We start from the raw sequence: 21,924 nt of genomic DNA, 5'->3' as shown, positions 1-21,924 counted from the left end.
ACAAGGGACAGGCAGAGGCAGGCAGGGCACCTCGGGCTGATGGCATCTGGGCTGGGGGGAGGTAGCTCCCCACACCCCCAAAGGGGTCTGCACACCAGCAGCTGTCCCTGCGCCCCAGGGGCACCCCCAGAGGCTGCAGCCCCACAGCCTCATGCCCTCCCTGCCGCACAGGTCCCCAGCCTGGGGCCACCTCATCCCTCCCGGGGTGGTTTTTCACCCAGGCCTGGCTCTGGGCAGCCCCCCAGGGAGCTGGCACGGCAATGGCCAGGCAGATGGGGAAGGATGTGTTTCCACTAATCAGCCCCAATCTGGATTATTTTTCAAAATAAACCTGCTTTCCCAGCTGGTTTAAGCAAGTTTTTAGCATGTTTGGGACAGGCTGGATTCCAGTGATGGGGGAGAAGCTGCCAGGGGTGGAGGTGATGGAGGGGATCACATGCCTGCTAGCTGTCCCTGTGCCACCAGGCTCCTGGCATGTGCTTGGAGAGCGGGGACCAGGGCATCTCTGAGGCATTTTTGGCAGCACATCACCCAGCTCATGGGGCTGGGATCATCCCATGGTGGGTACTGCAGGGGTGGTGGGGGTCTTTGCTGAGGTTTTCCCCCTATCAAAAGCTACTGAGAAATAATTTACATTGAGGGACTGGTGTCAGGCCCAAAGTTCATCTCTCCCCCATCTCCCATCCAAAGCAGAGATGGGATCTCCTGCAGCTCCCATCAGGACAAAACAGAAAAGGCCTCTGGAGATGCATGTCCAGGAGGATCCGCGTCAGCCGGTTTCTAGGGTTTGGGGATGTCTCAGAGGGCCAGGGTGAGCAGGATCAGCCTGAGGCAGATCAGTATCAGTCCCTCATCCTGCATCAGGATGCACCGGCACAGATAACCCCACAGAGCTGCTCCATCCTCCCAGCACGTTTCCCAAGCACTCGCCAGCCTGACATTTACAAACACCTATTTTTAGATTACCTTCATCACTTCTAATTGTTCAGGCTCCTCAGCCTCAAAGGACACATCCTCAGCTTGGATGGCGACACGAGTCCCCTCCCTGTGGGTCCTTCCCCCTCCTGTGGCTTTACACCAGTGTAACTGGCCCCAGCCCTTGGCCCGGGCGTTGCTAATGCTGCCACATTACAGCTGCTCATGGCTCCATTCCCTCCCCATCATGCTACAAATTGCACAAACCTTCCTGCTTCAAAGGAAGCCCCTGAGAAGGACATTTCTGTGATGCCCTTCTGGGGAGGTTTCCACATTCTTCATGAAGAGGAACCAAAATCATCTCTGTGATGCACAAGAGGAATAGCTACATCCCACATCCATGGAGATGCTCCTCTGCATAGGCACAACGAGCCCCTGTGGCCCAAGCCCATGGCAATCCTGCTCTGCTTGGGCAAGATGGACCCCTGTGCCCCCAACCCATGGAGATGCTGTACTGCATGTCCAGCCCCTTTCCATCCCCATGGGAACCGTTTCCAGAGCAGGGCAGTCCTTCCCTTTGGGATGGCCCAAACTGGCAGCCTCCAAGGTAGGTTTCCATACGCCACTTGCAGCCATCTGGCAAGGCAGCTCAGGCTTGGGAGAGCAGAGCACCTGGGGACCAGGAGCACCCCAGGAGCTCAGCTTGGTCCTGCCCAGCTCCCTGTCCCTTGCAGAACAAGGGGACATCCCTGTGGTGCAGCAGGGTGATGTTGTGCCATTGGGGTAAGCATCCTGAAGGCTGGGGGGACCCAAGGTTGCAGCCATAGTCCTGGGGATTCGCCTCCTGCCCTGTCCCTCCCAGCTTGGCAGGAGCAAGCCCAGCATGGCAGTGGCACCAAGGGATCAGCATCGCTGTCACCCTCTTGCCAATGGCCCTGCATCCCACAAGCAAGGTCCATCACCCATGGACCACAGCTGGTGTTCAGGTGACATGGGCTGAATTTGGCTGTGGTGCTGGGCTTTTGGGTGGCGTGTCTCTTGCTCCGTGCCTCAGTGTCCCTTTTGGGGAGCACCTCAGCTGAGGGCCTCCCCTTAACCCCAGGGACTGGGTTTTGGGGGCTGCTGGCCCTGCTCCAACACCAAGCCCTTTAAAGGGACTTCAGGTGCTCCAGCATGCTGCGTGCAAGTAAAAATCACTCTTTAGCTTCCCCACATAACGTGATGAGAGGAAAGAAACCCGCATCGCTTCTTGCTGCTCTGGCACGGCCACCAGCCCGCGGCCTCCACCAGCCCACAGGGCACCAGCCATGTCCTCCCACAGTGAGAAAGATCCAACCAGCAGGACAAAACCATGAGACCCAGGCTGCGGGGATGTCCCGTGAGCCCTCAGGGACAGGCCACACAGGCTGGGCTTGGCACCTTGGGTAATTAGTTTGGTCGATTTAAATGTCAATTTAGTAATGAGACCTGAATGTCAAGCCAGGCCCGGCTGTCTGCCAGGACTCACCAGCCTCCAGTGACCGCGGCTGCCCCGGCCTGGTGCGCCCAGGTCCTGGTGCTCCACCAGCAGCATGGGTGGACCTCGGAGCCTCCACGGATGCTCTGGTCCCCCACGCTGCTCCCAGGTGCCCTGAGGGTGCTGTGCCAGCCCGGTCCTGCTGCTCCGAGAGGAGATGTCCCTGCTCAGCAGGGCTAAGGAGAGCAGAACCTGGTCCTGGGGTCCCCCTCTCCCTGCCGAAGCACGCCCCGCTGCTCAGCACCCGAACCCTGGGGATGCCCAGCCCGGCCCTTGCTTGTCCCCGCAGCTTGGCCGGGACGTGGCGGCGGTCCCTCCGCACGGGCCGGCGGTGACACCCAGCGCCGGCTGCGGCAATTACAGACGGGTGGGACCCGCGGGGGCTCACAGCCCCGCTGCTCCCCCTGCCCCCGCTGCCCCAGCCCCGCGGGGTGCGGAGCGGGGTTCCGGCTCTCCCCGGAAAGCACCACCCGCTGTGCTGCCAGCGCAGCGCCGTGGGGAACTGGGAGCTAATACTGGTGAGCGGGGAGGAGGGGGGCGGCGGGCTCTTCCACCTTGGCAAGGAGAAAAAGAAAAATCCAAGAATTCCTACGCAGGCCTCCAGGGTGACGCCTGCAGCCGTCGCTGAAGGGATGCGGGAACCCTCCTGGCCGTGCCGCTGTGCCCTCGGGAACCACCTTACACCAACCTTGACGATGCTTTAAAGCAGCTTTGAAGTATTAAAGCCAAGCTGCGGCGGAATCAGCTCTTGCCTCAGAGTTTACAGTGTGCATGAAAGCTCCATAAAATCCCCATCAGACGCTGATCTCCTGAGGGCAGAGGGAGCAGCAAGAAGATGGTCCCTCTCCCTCACCAACTCCCCCGGTTGGGACCCCATACGGAGCTGAAACCTTTCTTTTGGGTGAATGCCACCCCTGGGTTGGACCCACCCGCACCAGCAGCGCCCACCCCAGCTTGCCTGCAACCTGCTCCTCTCCCCGGTCCCCTTCTCCCTGCCCCGGGCTCACAGACCCTCTCGTTTCCCTCACCAGCTCCCTTCTAAGCCTTTGCCCTTCCAGAAGCAACTTCACCCCTAGAACTCCAGCCTCTCCTCACTCTGGCTTGTGCCCACCTGTCCTACAAGCCCCAAAGATCAACTCTCTTCCCGCCTGCTCCGTGGTGGCATCAGTGGTAACTTCAGGTCAGTCCTCAGTGCTCTGCCCTGGGACACCTCCAGTGCCGAGCCCCTTGGAAATGGTGTCACAGCTGGGCAGGAGAGATCTCACCCGGCATCAGAGGGATGAGGCTCTGAACAGCTTCTTCAGGAAACGCTGCTGTCCCTGGGGCTTCAGCTTATCCGAGCAGCACAGTCTATTCCTCCCACACCGAGGGACAAAGCGTGATCCACCAGCTCAGCTTTTGGGGCAATAGTCTTTGACTGAAGAAGACTGAAGTAACATGAAGGATTGCTACTACGAAGAGAATATTTTATTACTTATAACACTTCATTCAACTAAATCCACATAGCAGTACACACAAATTCTTCAGAAAAGTGCAAATTCTCACTCTGTATTTGTAATATGCCCTAGTTTTACAGAAGAACAGACATCAGGTAAACAAGAGTACTGATCCAGAACTCCCCAGGACTCTAGACAAGGAGAACAACGCAACTTCAGGGACTTCAATCACCTTGTACAAAGCTACTCTTCAAGCACACAAGGGGCAGGGGAGGATGGAAAGTGTCCGGGCTATCCAGATGGACTCCAACCACCCAGGCATCACCATGCAAAGAGCCCTCTCATCTTACCTGGGGAGAGAAGAGGGCAAAAACGGGGAGGGAGGAACACATGACAAAATGAAGCTATAACAATAACTAGTTTTAAAATAAAAGAGAACATCTGAGTGCTTTCTAAGGCAGCCCACATGTTCCACCCTGCCTCAAATGACAGAAACCATCCGCGCACCTTCTGGCTTCCCCCTCAATACTCTGGTAGTTTCACACCAACATGCCCCCTTTAATAACCAGGAGCTAAAATCCCTAATGTTTCAGAAGCCAGACAGAGGGGACACAAAGTGCTACCCTGGTACCGCTAAGTCAGGGAATAACGCCAGAAATTCCCCCATGCAGGCATCCCCCAACTAGAGAGCGTGCCACGGCTTGAGATCAGCCAAGAATTGCCCAAGGCAGGTAAAGGAGCCCCAGGCAGCAAGTACTACATGTTTAACTCACCTCAACGTTTGAAATGGAAACACAGAGAGTTTTAATTCTTAATTTACACTGTGGATGACACAAATAGAAGGAAGAGCTGGGTATTTGAAATGACAGAAATTAGGGGACCCACTCAGGCATGATCCCAGTTCTCCCGCAGCCCAAGGGAAACCTGGCTCCAAGTTGCATCCTGCAGGGGATGCAACGAAGGAAAGGCAAGCGAAGCAGAACTCACTCGCCACCTGAACAGGACACTGTGCCAGTAGCAAACACAAAGCAGGGGCTACACTGCTCTGGGCTACAGCTAGAGCTGTCCTTGAAGCTTCCAGTCAAACTCTCCCCTGTTCAACACACTGCCTCCTTCTCTTCCCCACAAGCATCCGATTCACTCACGCTGGGGCAGGAAGCATCCTTCAGAGGTGCAGAAGGAGAGATGAACAGCATTTGAAGCTCTTCAAACCACACACTGGACACTGTATCACCACTAGAATAAAAAACTCCAGCTACAAGCTCAGCACCATAGACGTTCAACCTTGCCGGCCAAGTCTCCTCTACTTACAAAGGCCCTACCCGAGGCCCACAGAAGCACAACTTTACCATGTATCTGAGTGAGATTAAACCTGTCACATCAAAAAGGGAAAATACAAAACTAAGCCCTCCTAATTTTATCAAATGCTAAAACCAAATCATTGGCTGTCCGATTACAGTTTAAGCCAATGACTGGCTGCAGAGCAACCTTTGAAAAGGTGTATTTTAACTGGAAGCACCTAGTAAACAACATCCCCAGCATACTTTGATCTACTGTCTGCTTCCTAGTCATGTTTGACAAGCCTTTGTTCTTATCTGAAAAGTAGGGAAGAGCAGCTGACAACTGAGAGAAGGCTGTGCACAAGCCCAACAAACTCTAAGGTGATGTATAACAAAGTTACAGGGCAAGGAAGTAAGAGAATTACAGTCCTTCACGGTAACAGAAATAAGGGAAGCGCAAGATCAGAGGGAGGAGATAAAAGGAGTTCCACAAATGGAACAGTACAAATAGATCAAACAGTTCAAATACAGTAGGAAACCAGTGGTAGCAGTGGTTTAAAAAACAGCAATAGTTGTTATACCCTTTAAAATACATTCAACACGATGTGCCTGTTGCTGTCATTCCAAAAGCACTACTACGTCTACAACTTACTGCACAAATCTACTGACGAGAAGAATCCCAGATACTTAACTCCCTGTATTTGTTTTTCTTTTTAAATAAAGATATTCAGGCTACAAACAGTTACCAATTTCTACAAAAGCCGATTTGAAAACAATGACTATTTTCTTCCATACTGCATTTATAACACTTGCCTACTGATATAAAGCAGATCTCACTGGGAAGTTGCAGATTCCTGCTCTTTGTAGGGGCACAAAGTAATTGCCACAAGATGTAACTCCTAATGCTAATTGCTACAATATACACACGGCTGGACTCATCACACATGCTATGCTCTTTACAGTGTTTACCTTTGTTCAAAATTACGTTTCACTTGTTCTTTTCTGTACTACTAGTAGGCTATTTAACAACAAAAATCAGAACACCTAAGGCTTTAATCTGCTGTCAGTGGAACAAACAGCAAGACCTCCCTCAAACTGAGTGCAGTCGGGATCCGGATCTGCACCTTTCTGTGAAAACTGAAGACAAAGCAGCAGTCAGAAATGCCTTCACACCTCCTGAGACATGCCCAGCGCTGTACAGTAACATGAGTATACTCTAAGTGTATATTTTTTCACCCATTTTCCCCACCACATCAGTCAAACGTACAATCAAGAAGAAAAAAAAAGTTTTTGGCATTAGATACATTTCACTCAATTGCAGAACAATTTGGAAATATTTTCTCTTAAAATAAAAATAAATAAATATTAGTGGCAAATAAGAATTTGTGCAACACAGACCTTCTGCAGTACATGTACATTCATATACAGCAAAACACTTATCCACGGTTATAGTGCAAAGCTTCTGTCAGCATGAAATACCCAGTACCCGCACAGACACAGAAACCTTGGTGCTCTTTAAAGCCATCTAGATGCAACACGTACAAAACCACTCTGCGCAATCCTATGGCATCAAGCTGTAAGGGTATAATAAAATGGAGGGCAAATGTAAAGATTCAACAATAGTGGCAAAACAACGGCTTGAACTTAAGTGCATCTTGGGTTCTTTTCACGTAACTTTCAATACAGCGGTTAAGCGTTCAGTTTTATCTATTTCTTTTATTTAATTCGTGTCAAGTGACAGCAGGAAGATGTCCAGAACATAACGGACTTCATTCTGGAGGCGTCTATTAGTAATTCGGAGCTCATTAGTAAGTATTATTCTCAGTTAATCAACAGGCAGTTTTTCTTGAAGTGTTGTTTCAGTTAAAGTATCTTCCACGGCCTTCCTGTGCCAAAACAGTTTTTATTTGCTGAAATCCTAGACATTTACATGGGAATTTCTGTATCGGTATTTTTTTGGAAAAAGTGATTAGCAGTATCACTTGCTACTCAAGCAAAGGTAGGAAACAGATAGTGGGACATATTTGCCCTAAAACAGAGAGAGTAACAGTAATAGCAAACTGCTATTCCAACAGAAATTAGCTTACAAAATATGCCAAAAAATTGTGATTTAGTAACTAAAAGTGAGTGGCATCACTGTCTCACCTCCACTTTTTTAAATACACAAGACAGTATGAATTCAAGCTATCAAAACCAAAACTGTCACTAACTGGAATTTTCCTTGAAAGTTACAAATTTCTGAAACCTTTACTAGGGGGAAAAAAAAAGCTTATGACCCTTCATAGATGTGGGACAAAAAATGCTTGCAAAGTCTATGTAGTTAGAATGGGCAATTTAACCATGGAATGAGTAAGTTTCTATGCCTTTGGAAGCCTTGGAAAGGCACAACGTAATTCAAAACCCAGACTGCAGGTGTTGCCACTATTGTTTCACTGTCAAGTAAATATTTTAAGATACACACAGGAAAGTTACAATGCACCAAGAGCACCTTTAACAGAAGGATATTTAAGTAGCTGAAAAAAATGTCATATTGACAACTTGCCTAAACAAGAAATGCTAAGCACTGAACTCTACTTCAACATTTTTGGAAATTAAGACCTGTAACAGTGATACCTACATTCACACACAACAGCTAGGAAGAAGCAGGCTTTTTTGTCAGTCAAACATGACCACGACCCAATTCTAAAACCTTTCTGCACAAAAGGTATTGGGTACCTGAAATTAGTTTAAGACAAGATCTAGTGGCTAAGATCAGCTGCCTTAAACCTACTAGGGCAGTTCATTTGCATTGGTGTGGTTTAATTAGTCTTTTGGTCAAAAGGACAGAAAATTGTAATGATAAATTCCATTCTTTTTTATCCCTTCTCTTTATCACAATTTTCTAGTCCAGATTTTGGTGAGAAGCCTGACAAAATAATACTGCTTCTTTATAGAATAAAGATGTAGCTGTTTAACACACACACACACGTATTAAACTGAGTTCTGTTCTTGGTTCCTTTGTTTCACACGGTGCAGTGCAGGCAGTTAGTTCTTTGAACACCAGTTACAGGAGATCTAAGCAGAACGCCAGACCAGTCCATTCTTATCAGGTTCAAGAAAATTCTCAATCAAAGCTTCGATAAGCTTCTGAAGCTCTTCTTCCAGCACGCCTCTGTCACTAAAAAAAAAAAAAGAACAATACATGTCAAAGGTCTGAAACACCAAACATCTATTAAAAATAAAAAATAAAAAGCAAGATCCGATGGTGATAGACAGATCTGTTATGTTTCCTACCAGCATCAACATGTAGAAACTCCACCCTGCTTATTTTAACAAGTTACTTTTCAGTAGGAACTACTGCAATATTAATTTAAACTTATTTAATTAGATTTACAAAGTAATTGCCACCAGAGGGCTCAAGGCTAGCAGAGAGGACACACGAAGGAATGATTGCAAAACCAATGCAAGACTGGTCAGACACAGACTGTAAATGTATTGAAAAGTAAGAAGGAAGAAAAAAAAAGTAGAGCTAGATACGCTATATTCTTCTCTACACAGTGTCCAGATGGCCATCCAGGGTATCTGACTGTATTTTGACTACAGTGCAATTAGAGGGACTGAGTAATCAGGTACAGTGTCACGGCTCACAAGAGGGCACTGTAATATACTGATCCTTTCCCTGTTTAAATGCCCAGACATCCATTTGAGCAAAAAGACAACATCCACATGCATAAACACTAATGCATTGCAACACCCTTAAAATGCATAAACCTTCTGCTACGCCAGGAGTCTCGCTGGAGGGAGAGGAACCCAGTTTGTTTTTAACAGAACAGGAAAAACTAGCTGTTTACGTTTGCTTTGTTCATTTGTGGAACTGGCAATACATCACTGCCCCTCAGGTCAGCACTTCCTTTATAAAGAAAACGCCCAAAAATGCTGCAACAAAATTGACCTTCCTGATGTTGAGCTTTCAAGAATAATCAATGAACAGCACTCAGAGAAACATTTGCAAACCTGTTACGGCAAGGAATGCCTTTTGAGGTCCCTACTGACCATTTTATGCCTTGAACCAGGGAAGCTTAATGGCTTTTCAGTTTAGGATCAGAATCGTTTACATTAGCAAAGACCTTTAAGACCATCGAGTCCAACCATTAACCCAGCACTGCCGAGTCCATCACTAACCCATGTCCCCAAGCACCACATCCACACATCTTCTGACACCCCCATGGGCTGTGCCTGTGCCAGCGCTTGGCCACCCTGTCGGGGAAGACATTTCTCCCAGTGCCCACCCTGAACCTCCCCTGGTGCGGCTGGAGGCCGTTCCCTCCTGTCCTGCCGCTGGTTCCTTGGGAGCAGAGACCGACCCCCGTCGCTGCAGCCTCCTGCCAGGCAGCTGTAGGGAGCCAGAAGGGCCCCCCTGAGCCCCCTTTTCTCCGGGCTGAGCCCCCCCAGCTCCCCCCGCCCCCCCAGAGCTGTGCCGCAGCCCCTTCCCCAGCCCCTGCCCGGCTCTGGACACGCTCCAGCCCCTCCGGGTCTGCCTGGGGGTGAGGGGCCCAACGCTGAGCCCAGGGCTCGAGGGGCGGCCGCACCAGGGCCCAGCACAGGGGGACGGGCACTGCCTGGCCCTGCTGGCCACGCTGCTGCTGACACCGGCCAGGGCGTTATCAGCCATTTCATATTCCAGATAACTGCTATTAACCACAGGCATTACTAAAATGAAAGGTCAACATATTTTTCTGACTTACCAGAATGAAGAGCAGCAAAAGCCCAAACAATGCATCAAAGCATTCTCAGGTACTTAGTTTCTCTCCTCACTGCTCTTACTTATCTGGCCTTCACTTGTGTTAAGGTTAGGTTTAAGGCAGTATTGCCAGCATTTATTTCTTCCTCGTTGGTGCAGCCATTTGCCTCAACTCTATATTACTTTTTCTTTGGTATTTACACCAGACAGTACCTTGCCCACTGCCAGATTCACGGAGGCACGTTCTAACTCAAGTGAGAATTTCCACACCCACATAAAAGTGCATTCATGTGCCAAACCATCAGAAAGCTCTCTGACCAAATTAATACAAGCTTCTGACAAGAGGTGCTGTATGGGATGCAGGGCTCCTACCACCTCCCTGACCTGCTCTTATTCCACGGTCTATTCAGAACAATTTAAAAATGTGATTCAAAAGATGGGCCGTACCTGTATTAATTCACTTCACGTAGCAATAAACCATGTTTTAAACAAATCTTCAGCCAACTGTGGAAAGCTGTTTAGGCATGGATTTGTGTATCCCTTCACATGCACATTTCACAAGCAAAGGTAAATCTACCACTTCCTATCCACCGACTGCCTAAATATGACCAGAAGATTGAGTGATAAAAATATGCACACCTTGAATTCCTGCCAATAAGTAGAAGTAAATACTGAATCACAGGCCCCTCTGTGTTAGTTTCAGTTCTCTACTCCACAGCAACATTGGGATGCAAGTCTAAAAGGAGGGGTACTCACGCAATTTAGGTTAGGAATCCGATTCGAGAGCCTGCTTCTCTCCATTAGCTAGACTGAGAACCTAGGTTCCTCACTCACACTCCTGATTTCAATACTGTAAACATACCCCATGGTTCCCCACCTTCCTATCCCCCTTAAACTGGAAGAAGCTCAATTCAGGTGGCTATCCAAAATGGACCAACCTCTAGTTACTATCCAGAAGCTCAGAGCAACACAGCAGATTCCAAAATGCAACAGGAATCCACTTGATTTTAAGCTTACTTGCCAGTAGCAGCACAGCTTCATCACTTTTTAATTCTAAGTGAACGAGAAATTGGGTTAATAAGTCTCCTACTATAGCAGATGCTGAAAATTCAATTCTTTGTCTTATCCACTACAGAGGAGATCCCTCGTGAGCAGGAATGTGCATTGCTCTGCCCAGTTTAACAGGCTGGAACAGTCAGCTGAGGCTTAGGTCTCCAAGGAGGCAGCAGAGGAATCCCACACCAGGCAAGGAATCTATTTCTCCATACAGACTTTTCAGCCCAAAAGCATCTTTCAACACGTGTATGCAGACCTGCTACTGACCTCTGTTCAGGCAACGCACACATCTCTGCATAGTACTTGATCTTTGGTTCTGTTCCACTTGTCCGAAGGGTGGCAACACAACCATTTTGAAACGTAAAAGTGATCATCTGACTGCTTTTACTCACTGGCAGCACCTACATAAACAACAACAACATTTTATTACAGAACACTTCAGCCAACACAGAAGTGGGGGGGGGTGGTTTGTTTTTTTGTAAATACAACATTCAGTACATACAAAGCTAAATAAACATGTTTAAATCCCCTGCAGCATACATCCACCAGCCAATGCAACAGTCTAGAACAAGTTCAGCTCGACAAGCCTATCACCTAGATCAGACTCAGTATTTCAGGAAACAGGATTCCCTCTTACTCCCATTGGAATTCCAACATCTGGAAGCCTGCTAGACAGTTTAAAAGTTGCAGGAGCATCAAGCTCACTTCAGCTAATAAAGTTCATTCATAGTTATATCAGAGTAGTCAATACCATAGCCAAGCCATTTCACTTTTAAGCATTTTCCCCCCAGTAAGTGTCATTAAGCAGTCTTAGTAGATGATGGTAACTATCCTGCCATCTTAGTTGACATAGTTAGTCTTTCTGTGTAGTTCTTGGTGTATTTATCTTTCAGTCTCTTCAAAACCCAAACCACTCCTGCAAAAATACTTTGTGACTCACCGATTTCTTATTTGGCTGGCTGCTATCGTAGCCAGTGGTAATATCTCGTACATGTAATATATTGTAAATACCACAAAAGTCTGGATAAGACTGAGAGCCATCGAAGTTCCGAAGTTTCTCAAATATCCTTTTGATAGTAGGAGGATCATAGCACAAGAAATAGGAAGTCTTTGATATGTGATATCCATACCTACAAGCAGATTAATATTTTCAGTTACAAGATTCAGAAGTTTTCTGCACATTTGGTATCTAAATAAAGCCCCTGCTTGGAAAAGCAGTAACAGAGTAAGAATGCAGTTCTCACAGCTGTGGAAACAGATATTTATAGGCAAATGTTTGGACTCTGAAGCAGATTTCACTGCATTACTCACATCATTTCAAGCTATTTTTAAATGCAAGTAAAGGTTTCAGTTCCAAAGAAATAAAAGCTAACCATTTGGCTAACTACAGCCTTGCTAGCCCTCAGGAAATTAATATGCAGTATCATTCCTACACCATCAAAAACTGTCTGCCATAGCCATGGGACCAGGCACAACAACAGACTATTTCAACAGCCTCTGAGGAAGGTGACCGATTATTTCATCCAAGTTAAAACTACTACCCCCAGTCAGACCTAAAGCAAGCAGCGCTCACCAGGTGCAGCAGCCGTGTTTGCATGTTGAAATTGAAGCTGTTCTTTGCTACACGCCACCCACTCCTCATTCTACAGAGACCCTTCTCCGCAGCTTTCAAAAAATTAAGTGTGACTGAATGATAAATCTTTCTTTAAATAAACACATTTATCAGTGTGACTGGGAGATAAATTTTCCTGTAGGGCTATCATTGACAGCTTTTCAATCCAGCTGTGCATTACCGGTTTTGCTGCAGTCTGCATATGAAAGACAGAACTCCGAGTGCCACAAGGAGATAAATACTGACCATAGTTTGTGTTTTATCATTCCAAGGTTTGAAGGGCCACAGTCTGCCCTTCTGCTGGGCTGGCAGGAAAGAGTGGCATATATGATTTGCTTAACCATGCCACCAGTCCTGTTAAAGCAAAGGAACTGTGCTTCTGCTGATTAACTGGGCTTACATCACTTAATTCTGATATAAACATGTTCCTCATTTTATTGCTGTGAATCGTGTCTGTAGCTACCGAACACAGATCATTCCTTTAACCTCTGTTCTATTACAAGCCTCTGCAACAACAGCATGTGATTTTCTAACAATCCCCAGACCATGTATAAGTGAAAATACTAAGTGTTCAGAGGCACACAGACCACAACTAAGATTGTTACCTGTCTTACAGACCACAACTAACACAGCTACCCATCAGGAGGTAAGAGAAGTAACACAGCATGAATCAAATACAACAGAAAAGTTTGTCCTGGTGGATCCATATGCAAAATTCTATTCTTTCATAATTTATTGCAGAAATACAATAGAAAAGGCCTCTAAGTCCTTTGGGAGATATGGTGTTCAAGGGGTATTTGTAATACCAAAGACTGTCGTCCATCACGGCATCAGAAAAAACAATTTCCAGTGAGAAAGCATCTGAGGGATGCATTAAAGAATATTTATTAGATTATTCCCAGCTCCAAAATAGTTAAGTAGAACATACTAATGAAAAATACAACTTACGTTTCATATATCTCAATGAGTTTCTGTGCTAGTGTTAGGTTCTTGCCCTCCAGGTAGGTTGCCATTTCAGCTATGACCACAGCTGCGCTTACACCATCTTTATCCAACACTGATGTGCCGCACATGAAGCCTAGAAATAAAAAAAAAATTGATTGTGGAAAAATAGCCTGACATACTATTACACTGATTTGATTGAAGTTTTAACCCTTTTCCTGTAATAGAAAATTGGCCAATACATGTAAGCTGGTTTTATTACTGCATATGCATTCCTCTTTTCTAAGACATCTAATTAACTTAGGGGTTATAGGGCTGGAAAGACACATGCTATAATGAATTAATTCCAGATTGATAACATCTGCTCTCTAAGGAGATCTCTCATACTACAGTGTTAAACACAAAAATTTGCTTGTTTTGTGCAAGCACACAGGTACTGCAAGGAGTCTTTTGCAGTAATTTGGACCAAAGGAGCCCATACATATCCAGCCTCGGTAACCCATAAACCAGCACTTCGCAGCACTGCCCAGATGCCTCCTTTCTGAAGGGACACGGGAGCAAGATCTTAACTCCTTATGGTTAAAAGCTTCCTTCATTTTATGAAGGAAACTGGCATAGACACCCACCCTCTTCAGTGTTTGCTTCATTTTCAAACGCCATATGATATGTGAATACGCCATCTCAGAAAGCTGCCATTTATCCTAAAAAGTGGAGAATTCCTACAGCCAAAATGTTCCCTGCATAGTTCTCTACAGGTAAGTGGTGTCAGCAAGATCACCAAGATAAACAGAGTGCTCAAGGCAAGGTCAGCAGGAATAGTCACACACTTCCATAAGGTATTTAATGCTGTTTCTGCACATGCCTGGATTCCTCACATATTGTTCTAAGTACAAGGGGACTGCACACAGCTCCTGGAGGAACTGCCATACTGGTGTGATGGACAGCGTGACCGAAGCAAGCCACCTCCCAGTTCCACGTAGCCGTCAATAGCATGTCCTCACAGAGAGGACCTGTAAGATATTAAGAACAGATCCTACGCTTAACCTCAGCTAAAAGGCCACAGAGCAACAGCAGTCTGCCTCTGGCATCTCACTTTCAATCTGTAACAGAACAGGTTTGCATCGGAAACTGCATGAGCACAATACTAGAATCCAAGATTCATTTATCATTTATTATGACAGTTGGCAAGTTGATTTGATGACAGCAAAATACCAATACTAGTAACTACGAGAAAAAAAACAAAGTTCTTTTGCGTTTCGTGTCATAACTAAGACCACTCCTTTTTAGTTCCATATCCCCCACACAGTTCTCAACATTTTAAAGCAATATTACCACGCATACCAATAGACTCTTCAAATGCAAAGAGAACTTCTTTTCCATTATCTAGGAGGTCTTTAACTCTACTTCCAATCCATTTAAAACCAGGGAGTGTTTCCTGAAACAAGAAAGGAAAAAAAGTGCCTCAAATACACATTTTCAGCTTAGTTTCAAGTCAAAGAAGAAAGTGTACCCGCTACTCGTTTCACTTCCAGGATGCAGAGAGATGCTGCATTCTGAATTTTAAGGTCAATGGAAAAGACTGCTGCAGAGTCAAAAAACTAAAGCTTTGAAGAACATTTTTCTGATGTTCTTGAAAATTAAAACTGATTGACAAACAGGACAGGGACAATAAAGGCAAACATTAGACAAGTCACATCTTCAGTTTAGATCATTAATCTAAAGCAGAATCAATCTCAAAAATCTAAAACAAAGGATAGCGTTTTACTAGTGAATACTCAGCTAGGACATGCATATCAAATCAAGAAGTAAGCATGCTTGAGAGCCCAGGGCTCTCTCCGAGATCAGGTGAGATCCTTGGTGGTGCTTATCAGATGAGACAACAGTACAGTTACAGAAATATAAACAGCAGGTTTGGGCGATGGAAGAGAAGAGCATTGCTTGTGCTCTTCAAATCATGCAAAAGCAGTAAAAAGCTTAGTAACAGTCCTCCCTGGAGAGAAGGAAGGTACAAAGATGGGAAGCTTTTAAAGGAGGCCAAGGGATTCTACAATTTCCTAGCCTCTTTTTTTGAAGTGTGTCCCTTTCTGGGAAGAAAAATAAGTAATAATATATGAGCAGTATATTCAACCTGATTAAGCATATCCCTCAAAATGGTTTTCAGAGTGCCTTTTATTTTTAGCTTTTAATTCCTCATTGTTTGGCAATATATTTTTTCCTGTTGTACATGGGCTTAATTAAAACATGTATAAACAAGACCTGGATCTTTGTATGTTTGTGCCAAGCTTTAGAGCACTTGCACCTCTTAGAGCTAACATCCAGCAGACATCAGAGCAAGTACTTAATTTGAATGCAGGAACTGAAATAGTAACTGTCGGTCGGGGGGGGGGGGCACCCCCCATTTTCTTTTTAGTAAGTCCCTACTGCAACTATATTAAGCATCTGAACATAAGAGTTCCTCTGTCACAATTTAAAGTAAAACCAGATTTAAAATCTACTAGTGTTCTGGGCACCCAAAGGAACACTGTGTAACCTGCAAATGCTACAAACCCATCAAAGAGCGCTCCATTTTTGTAGTAAACCTGCCAAGTTATACAAGCTTTCATTCTCTCACACAGAAGAATTTACCTCAAGGAAAATAACCAAGACAAAGGTATTTCTATAATGTGTAATTTAGGTTCTCACTGGTGTCATCTCTTACAGCCTCCTTACAGCTTTGCACAAGTTGATCTCACAGCCCGCATTCGCTGCAAGGTGCACTGAGGAGCACTGCAGATGCTGAAGTCAAGCTTGTCTAGGTAAACCAGCATTCTCTGCTAAGTGGAACACATAAAAAACCCCAGCCAAGAGACTGGAATTCACCTGTTTATTTTTCATTTCATAAAGTTGTGAGCAGGGGACACGCCAATCAAATTTTAATGTCAAGAAGTCATCATAGAAGCCACACTTACTTCAAAGTGAAATCCCTCTTTAAGTGCAATTGCCCTCAAAATTTTTGAGGAGACTGTGGTGGCTAACATGTAAACATTCTTCACATCAGCATCTTCGGAGCAGTTTTCTTTCCAGCAAGAAAACATCCACCACCCAAACAAAGCTGCTAGCTCATTGCCAGTGAACACCTTCCAGCAGCCACTGCAGACAAAATAGAAAATAAGAGCTCTTCCAGGTTTCCCAGGAGCATCCACTGAGGGGAAGTGTTTTCTACAGTCGCTGGAAGAACAGGAATCTGAGCACACTACTGACAAGCTGCTCTATATAAAGCCAACATACTAGCCACATTTATCACATCTCCATGATTGACAAGTCCAGTGCATTCTGTTAGCAAGCAAAGATACCGGATGGAGTATCCTTACTGTCAGCTTTAAGACAGCTCAGGTCTTTTTAATTTATCAAACAGAAGTATAGCAGTCTATACATTGTAGTCAGGCAATGCCTGCGCAACCGCACATTATAGACAGTTACTTACACAATGATCAGAATTTTGGCCTGTTAGTGGAAAAAAAAAATAATTTCTATTCAATACGAAGAAGCCAGGAAAAAAAACCCCAAGCAAACAAAAAACCCAAAGAAGCCCACAACAGCTAACTGACCCAAGTCAGAATCTGTCTGCTTAATAAAAGCAAAAAAACCAGTAACAGGACTTCACCCTCTTTAATAACCACTCAACTTCTTTGTTTTATTTGGCCATTTACTGTAACATTGGTATTTAATCTAGCAGTTATCAACTTAATTTATTTAAAATAAGTTATTTCAGGTGCAGCTATACCATGAGATGAAACTAGCAAGAAAAACACCCAAATAGCTAAGTCACAACAGGAAAGAGAGCGGGTTGAAGGTGTGTGCCTGTCAACCATTTGGGGACATTCTGCAACTTTCACTACCTCTTCTACAGAAAGAGATAAAATAAAAGGTCTCATTACTTACTTTTCCTGCTGTTCTGCCACTGCTAGTCTGTCTGCATCTGGATCAGTGGCTACTACTACTCTAGCATTTTCTTTCTCTGCAAGCCTCAGTGACAACTCCTGGTGGGAGAAGAGGGAGAGGAAAAAAAAAAGGAAATAAAATCACAAGAGCAAATAAACCCACAATCTTCCTACTTATATGTAACATGCAGTGAAAGAAAATCTCATTTGGATTTCCCACTGTATTAACACAGCTGAAAAGCAGGTACTCTCTGTTCTCTTCCTCAATTTGTTTTTCAACACAGTATCATATCCAAACAGAGGAAAGCTCACAGAAACCTGACGAAGTAGAAACAAAAATACCAGCACAGATTCTCCTTCTTCAGGATTTGGGCATTTGACAGTAGAGAAGTCTGGATCTGGATCTTTCTGTTCAGGTACTGGAATGGGAGGCTGAAAGCCAAATGCTTTGAAAGCCAACTGCACATAGTCATGTCCAACTCCATGGAAAGAGGTATGAACAAACTTCAAGTTTGTTTGCATGTTTAGCTCCCTGAGAAGGAAAACAGAAATTCAGTAAGGTTTTAGTTATTTAACAAGACTACTTTCATGTGGAAAAGCAAAATACATTATACTTTGTACTATTCTGGTGATTTCTGCATTAATTTCAAAGAAGGAATGACTGACAAGTGCTCGTTTGAACTTTCACTAAAAATTGCTGGTTTAAAGCCACTTCCTCTGGAAAATTAGACATTTACCTTCTGCTGCATCAGCTGAAAGTCACCAAAGAACGAACTGTTAATTCCTGCATCAAACTCACGGTCTTCCACTACACTGAAGATCTTACTCTGGCTCTACTACCTAACTTTTAAACTTACCTCTACTCCATGCAGGTACACCTCACCTTTACTCTGAATTTCTGCATTTTATTCAGAACTCTTTGAGCATATTCATTTACATAAAATGGTTCACATCAGCATGCTTTACTGTAGCCTAGTGTCCAAAGGCAGGTTGCTTTATCGTCCTAATGATGGTGACCACCAAATTTAATGGCATCTCAGAGGAGGGATGGGGCGAGACAGAATGGGGAGATAACCAAAAATTATTTCCACCATGAAGAGCACAGAGCAATGGCCTCAAGGACACAGTGATACCTGTGGCAGAGTGGAACACACAGACATGAACTGTAAAGACAGAAGTCACGTCACTGATTTGTGACAATAAAAGTAACTACAGGCAGATCCAAAACTATTAAAATTTTGCAAGACAGCCCAATCCCTATACTCAAACCAAAAATGTTTATGTATTGCAGGATCACATGCTTTATTATTGAAGTCTATCTGTAAGCAGTTTTCCACATGTAACTCAGAGCTTACTTAAAAACATAATTTAAGTACATTTTGGTTTATACAATACCTATGATAACAGATCTTTTTCAGATCCTCCATGTAACAGTCACAAATCTTCTTCAGTGGATCCTCTCTAAGGGGACTGGTGTCTACTAGATTCTCATTCCAAGAGCCATTCCATGGTTCAACGCACTCTTCTATACATTTTATAATTTCTTTATCATGAGGAGAGGTGATCTGTGCTCCATTTTCCCAATAAACCTGGAATATGTTTAAGGAAAACAAGACAACAGTTTATTCAAAAACATTAACTTGATAAATTCTTTTAGCTATAGGATTGCACAGGCCTCCTGCTGCTTGTATTCATACAGTAAAGGCTAGCATCAGACTGGCTTGATTCTCAAAGTCATTTGGAATCACAGTTTATGATTTCAGTTATGTGATGATAGCTACTTAGCAACATGACCTATTTTCAAAAAAGCTGATATTCAACTATTGTGACTGAAATCATCAGAATGTGAGAAACAAACTGGGCACTTACATTTGAGAGTGTTGTGCAAACTGTAACAGAAGAAAAACCATTATCTTCTACAAAGCCTGGCATTCCTTTTGAAAAAGAAACAACTTGTTTTTGAAATTAAAGCAAAACAGATAAGCAGTGTGCCAAGGTACATGTTTTTCCATAACTGAACAACTGTAATCTTTCAGCTGGAAACACGATCAAACCCTGAACTATAAAAAGCCTTTGTTAAAGAATTATTTAGATGCCAGTTTTCCCACAGTTTATTGCCAATAGCATAGTTGAGTTCACAGTGCGGGCTTTCTACTCGAGACCAATCTGTCTCTCTTTTCTTGTCCGCTGGCTTTCATGAAACCCACAGGTACTCAGGATCTTCAAAACTATGGGTTTGTCAAGCTTGGCTAAAATTGTCCAAAGCCTTCAGAAGCTGCTTGAGTTCACAGGGGAGACAGTGAAAAACAATTCTTGTTAAAGACTAGAAAAAACAATATCCTGACAAAACTAAAATGCTCTGTATCAGAAAATGCAAACATAATAGCTTCTTGATAAATGAAGCACCTGGAAGACTGATGTGGCTTACTTTCTTATTCACTGCTATAGCTAAGCAAAAATAAAGGCTGCTGAAGTACTTCACAACTTCTTCCACAGAGGACAAGTGCAGTACAATCACCTCCAAGAGTTATCTCTGTGCAGAGCAAAACTGGTTTTCCTATCATTGCCATTACTCACTGACCTGTTACCAAGCTTCTAGAATGCCAAGTTTAAAGTTTAGAGCTTAGTTCAGATTCTTACAAAGTTTAGAAAGGAAACTGTGTTACAATACTTCATAAGCAGCATTTGCTGTTATGGATGTTTATACTATTCTAAGTTTTCAAAATGACGCCACCCACCTCTCCCTCAATGCCCAGAAAAACAATCTTACAGGGAATAACACGCTACTACAAAGTATTATTTATCAACTAAAACTGCCACTGTCTGCAGCACAGTTACCTACTACGTGGACTAATTCACCTAAGTTATAGCTTAATCTTAAACTCATGTTTAAGTCTAAGAAGTGAACACATACTACATTGCTTTTCTCCAGTTGCCGATTAGACTCTATGGAATGTCACAACACAACTGTGCCCAACATACATAAGCAGTTTGGTCTTAAGTCCTAATTGAAGAAGAAAGTGTGTAATTCAGGTTATAAAAGGATGAATTACTTGAAATCATTCCTTCTTCTAACGTACACACATGCCCTCCAAAAGAAGTCTCTTCTCTGCAAGGGCAGCAAGGCGCTGGCCCAGGCTGCCCAAAGCAGCTGTGGGTGCCCCATCCCTGGCAGGGCTCAAGGCCAGGCTGGACGGGGCTGGGAGCAGCCTGGGCTGGGGGGAGGGGGCCCTGCCCATGGCAGGAACAGTGGGACTGGCTGGTCTTGAAGGTCCCTTCCAGCCCAAACCCTTCTGTGATTCTACAATACGCCAGATGCCGCAGGCACATAGGTAATACTGAAGAGCAGCTGACCCTGACAGGCTACAAGCTTCCAGTTCAAGCCTTACCTTGTATCCGTTGTCCTCCTTCCGATTGTGGGACGCTGTGATCATCACACCAGCCACAGCGTTGAGCTGCTGAACAGCATAGGGCTACAGAGGAAACACAGAAATGTCCATTTACCCAAGAGTTCTGCAGCTAGCACAAATAACCCTGTATCACTAGGGCAATCATGCAATAGGATGCTACAGAGGAAGTGGCTCCTGATGTTTTACCAGTTTGAAAATTGTATACCTGAATGCTCATCATTCAGTTTCCTGTAGCTAGTAATAGGGAAAGCTGCTTCTATTCTGTTGCATAAGAACATTGTTCTATTTAGCAATTGCATAAACACAATCATTAACTGGCCAACTAAAGAAAGTCTACACTCAAATTACACTAGTATTTAAGAGAAAACAGGTTGAAACAGAATGAAGGAATTCACCAGTATTTCCAGCTAAAAAGCATCCAGTCCTTTCAGTCCTCCCCTCAAAACAAGATCCACAGCATAATGGAAAAGCTTACAGAATAAAAAAAATAAGGATTTAAAACCCTGCAAGAAAAAGCTGTGACTAGAACAGAAAGTTTTGGGTTTTTTTAAAGATATTAGAAGTAAAGGCAATCCTTCATTTCTTCCACTCTAAGCAACGTAAGTCTTACGGCCAAAAACATAACTCCCTATACATGTGTATATATTCACACACATGTAGATACCATCTTTGAGCCTTATGACGTGCAGGTGTTTAAGCACAGAATAAAAGAACAGCAGAATGCTTCACCTGTAATGAATAAAGCAAAGCGCACACTGCAAGATCTGTTGCCCTTTTGTAACAGCCTAGGGTGAAATGTGATTCTATTAACTATCTGCACACAGAAGAATTCAGTGACATCCTTGTTACAGCCTCCTTAAAGAGCCAAGTGTACCAAGAAGCCTCTATTTTTCCATTTAAGGAACAGAATTTGAGAAGAAAATTGCTAGTTCACATTTTTAGTAAGCTTCCAAATACTCCCTTAACTGCAGGGTTCAACAATATAAAAGAGAAAAATGACTCACCACAAATGGTGTAGGGACATAGGTGGAAAAGAAGTATACAGGTACATCTTTAGCCAGCAGGACTGCTGCAGTGAGCTTTGCAAGTCTACCAACGTGAGAAAGAAAACATTCAG

At 44.4% G+C, this 21,924-nt stretch overlaps 1 protein-coding gene across 5 annotated transcripts in view; it reads right to left on the bottom strand.

Annotated features, from left to right (window-relative positions):
- Positions 1-7,250: 7,250 nt before the first annotated feature.
- PGM2L1 (phosphoglucomutase 2 like 1) overlaps positions 7,251-21,924 on the bottom strand; it is a 41,008-nt gene continuing 26,334 nt past the window's right edge. For 4 of the 5 annotated variants that reach the window (XM_055803227.1, XM_055803226.1, XM_055803229.1 and 1 more), the window contains 11 exons: positions 21,812-21,896; positions 20,787-20,870; positions 18,793-18,986; positions 17,740-17,929; positions 17,399-17,496; positions 16,426-16,606; positions 14,819-14,912; positions 13,484-13,613; positions 11,864-12,053; positions 11,191-11,324; positions 7,251-8,304 (listed from right to left, as the gene is read on the bottom strand). In XM_055803227.1, coding sequence (XP_055659202.1) covers positions 8,202-8,304; positions 11,191-11,324; positions 11,864-12,053; positions 13,484-13,613; positions 14,819-14,912; positions 16,426-16,606; positions 17,399-17,496; positions 17,740-17,929; positions 18,793-18,986; positions 20,787-20,870; positions 21,812-21,896 — 1,483 coding nt within the window. In that variant the 3' untranslated portion in view covers positions 7,251-8,201. The remainder of the gene's footprint in view (positions 8,305-11,190; positions 11,325-11,863; positions 12,054-13,483; positions 13,614-14,818; positions 14,913-16,425; positions 16,607-17,398; positions 17,497-17,739; positions 17,930-18,792; positions 18,987-20,786; positions 20,871-21,811; positions 21,897-21,924) is intronic. The other variant, XM_055803228.1, reaches the window with a different exon arrangement.

The sequence above is a fragment of the Falco peregrinus genome, chromosome 4 (genome assembly GCF_023634155.1).
Source record: "Falco peregrinus isolate bFalPer1 chromosome 4, bFalPer1.pri, whole genome shotgun sequence".
Taxonomy (NCBI): Eukaryota; Metazoa; Chordata; class Aves; order Falconiformes; family Falconidae; genus Falco; species Falco peregrinus.
This window is presented reverse-complemented; position numbering and strand designations above follow the sequence as displayed.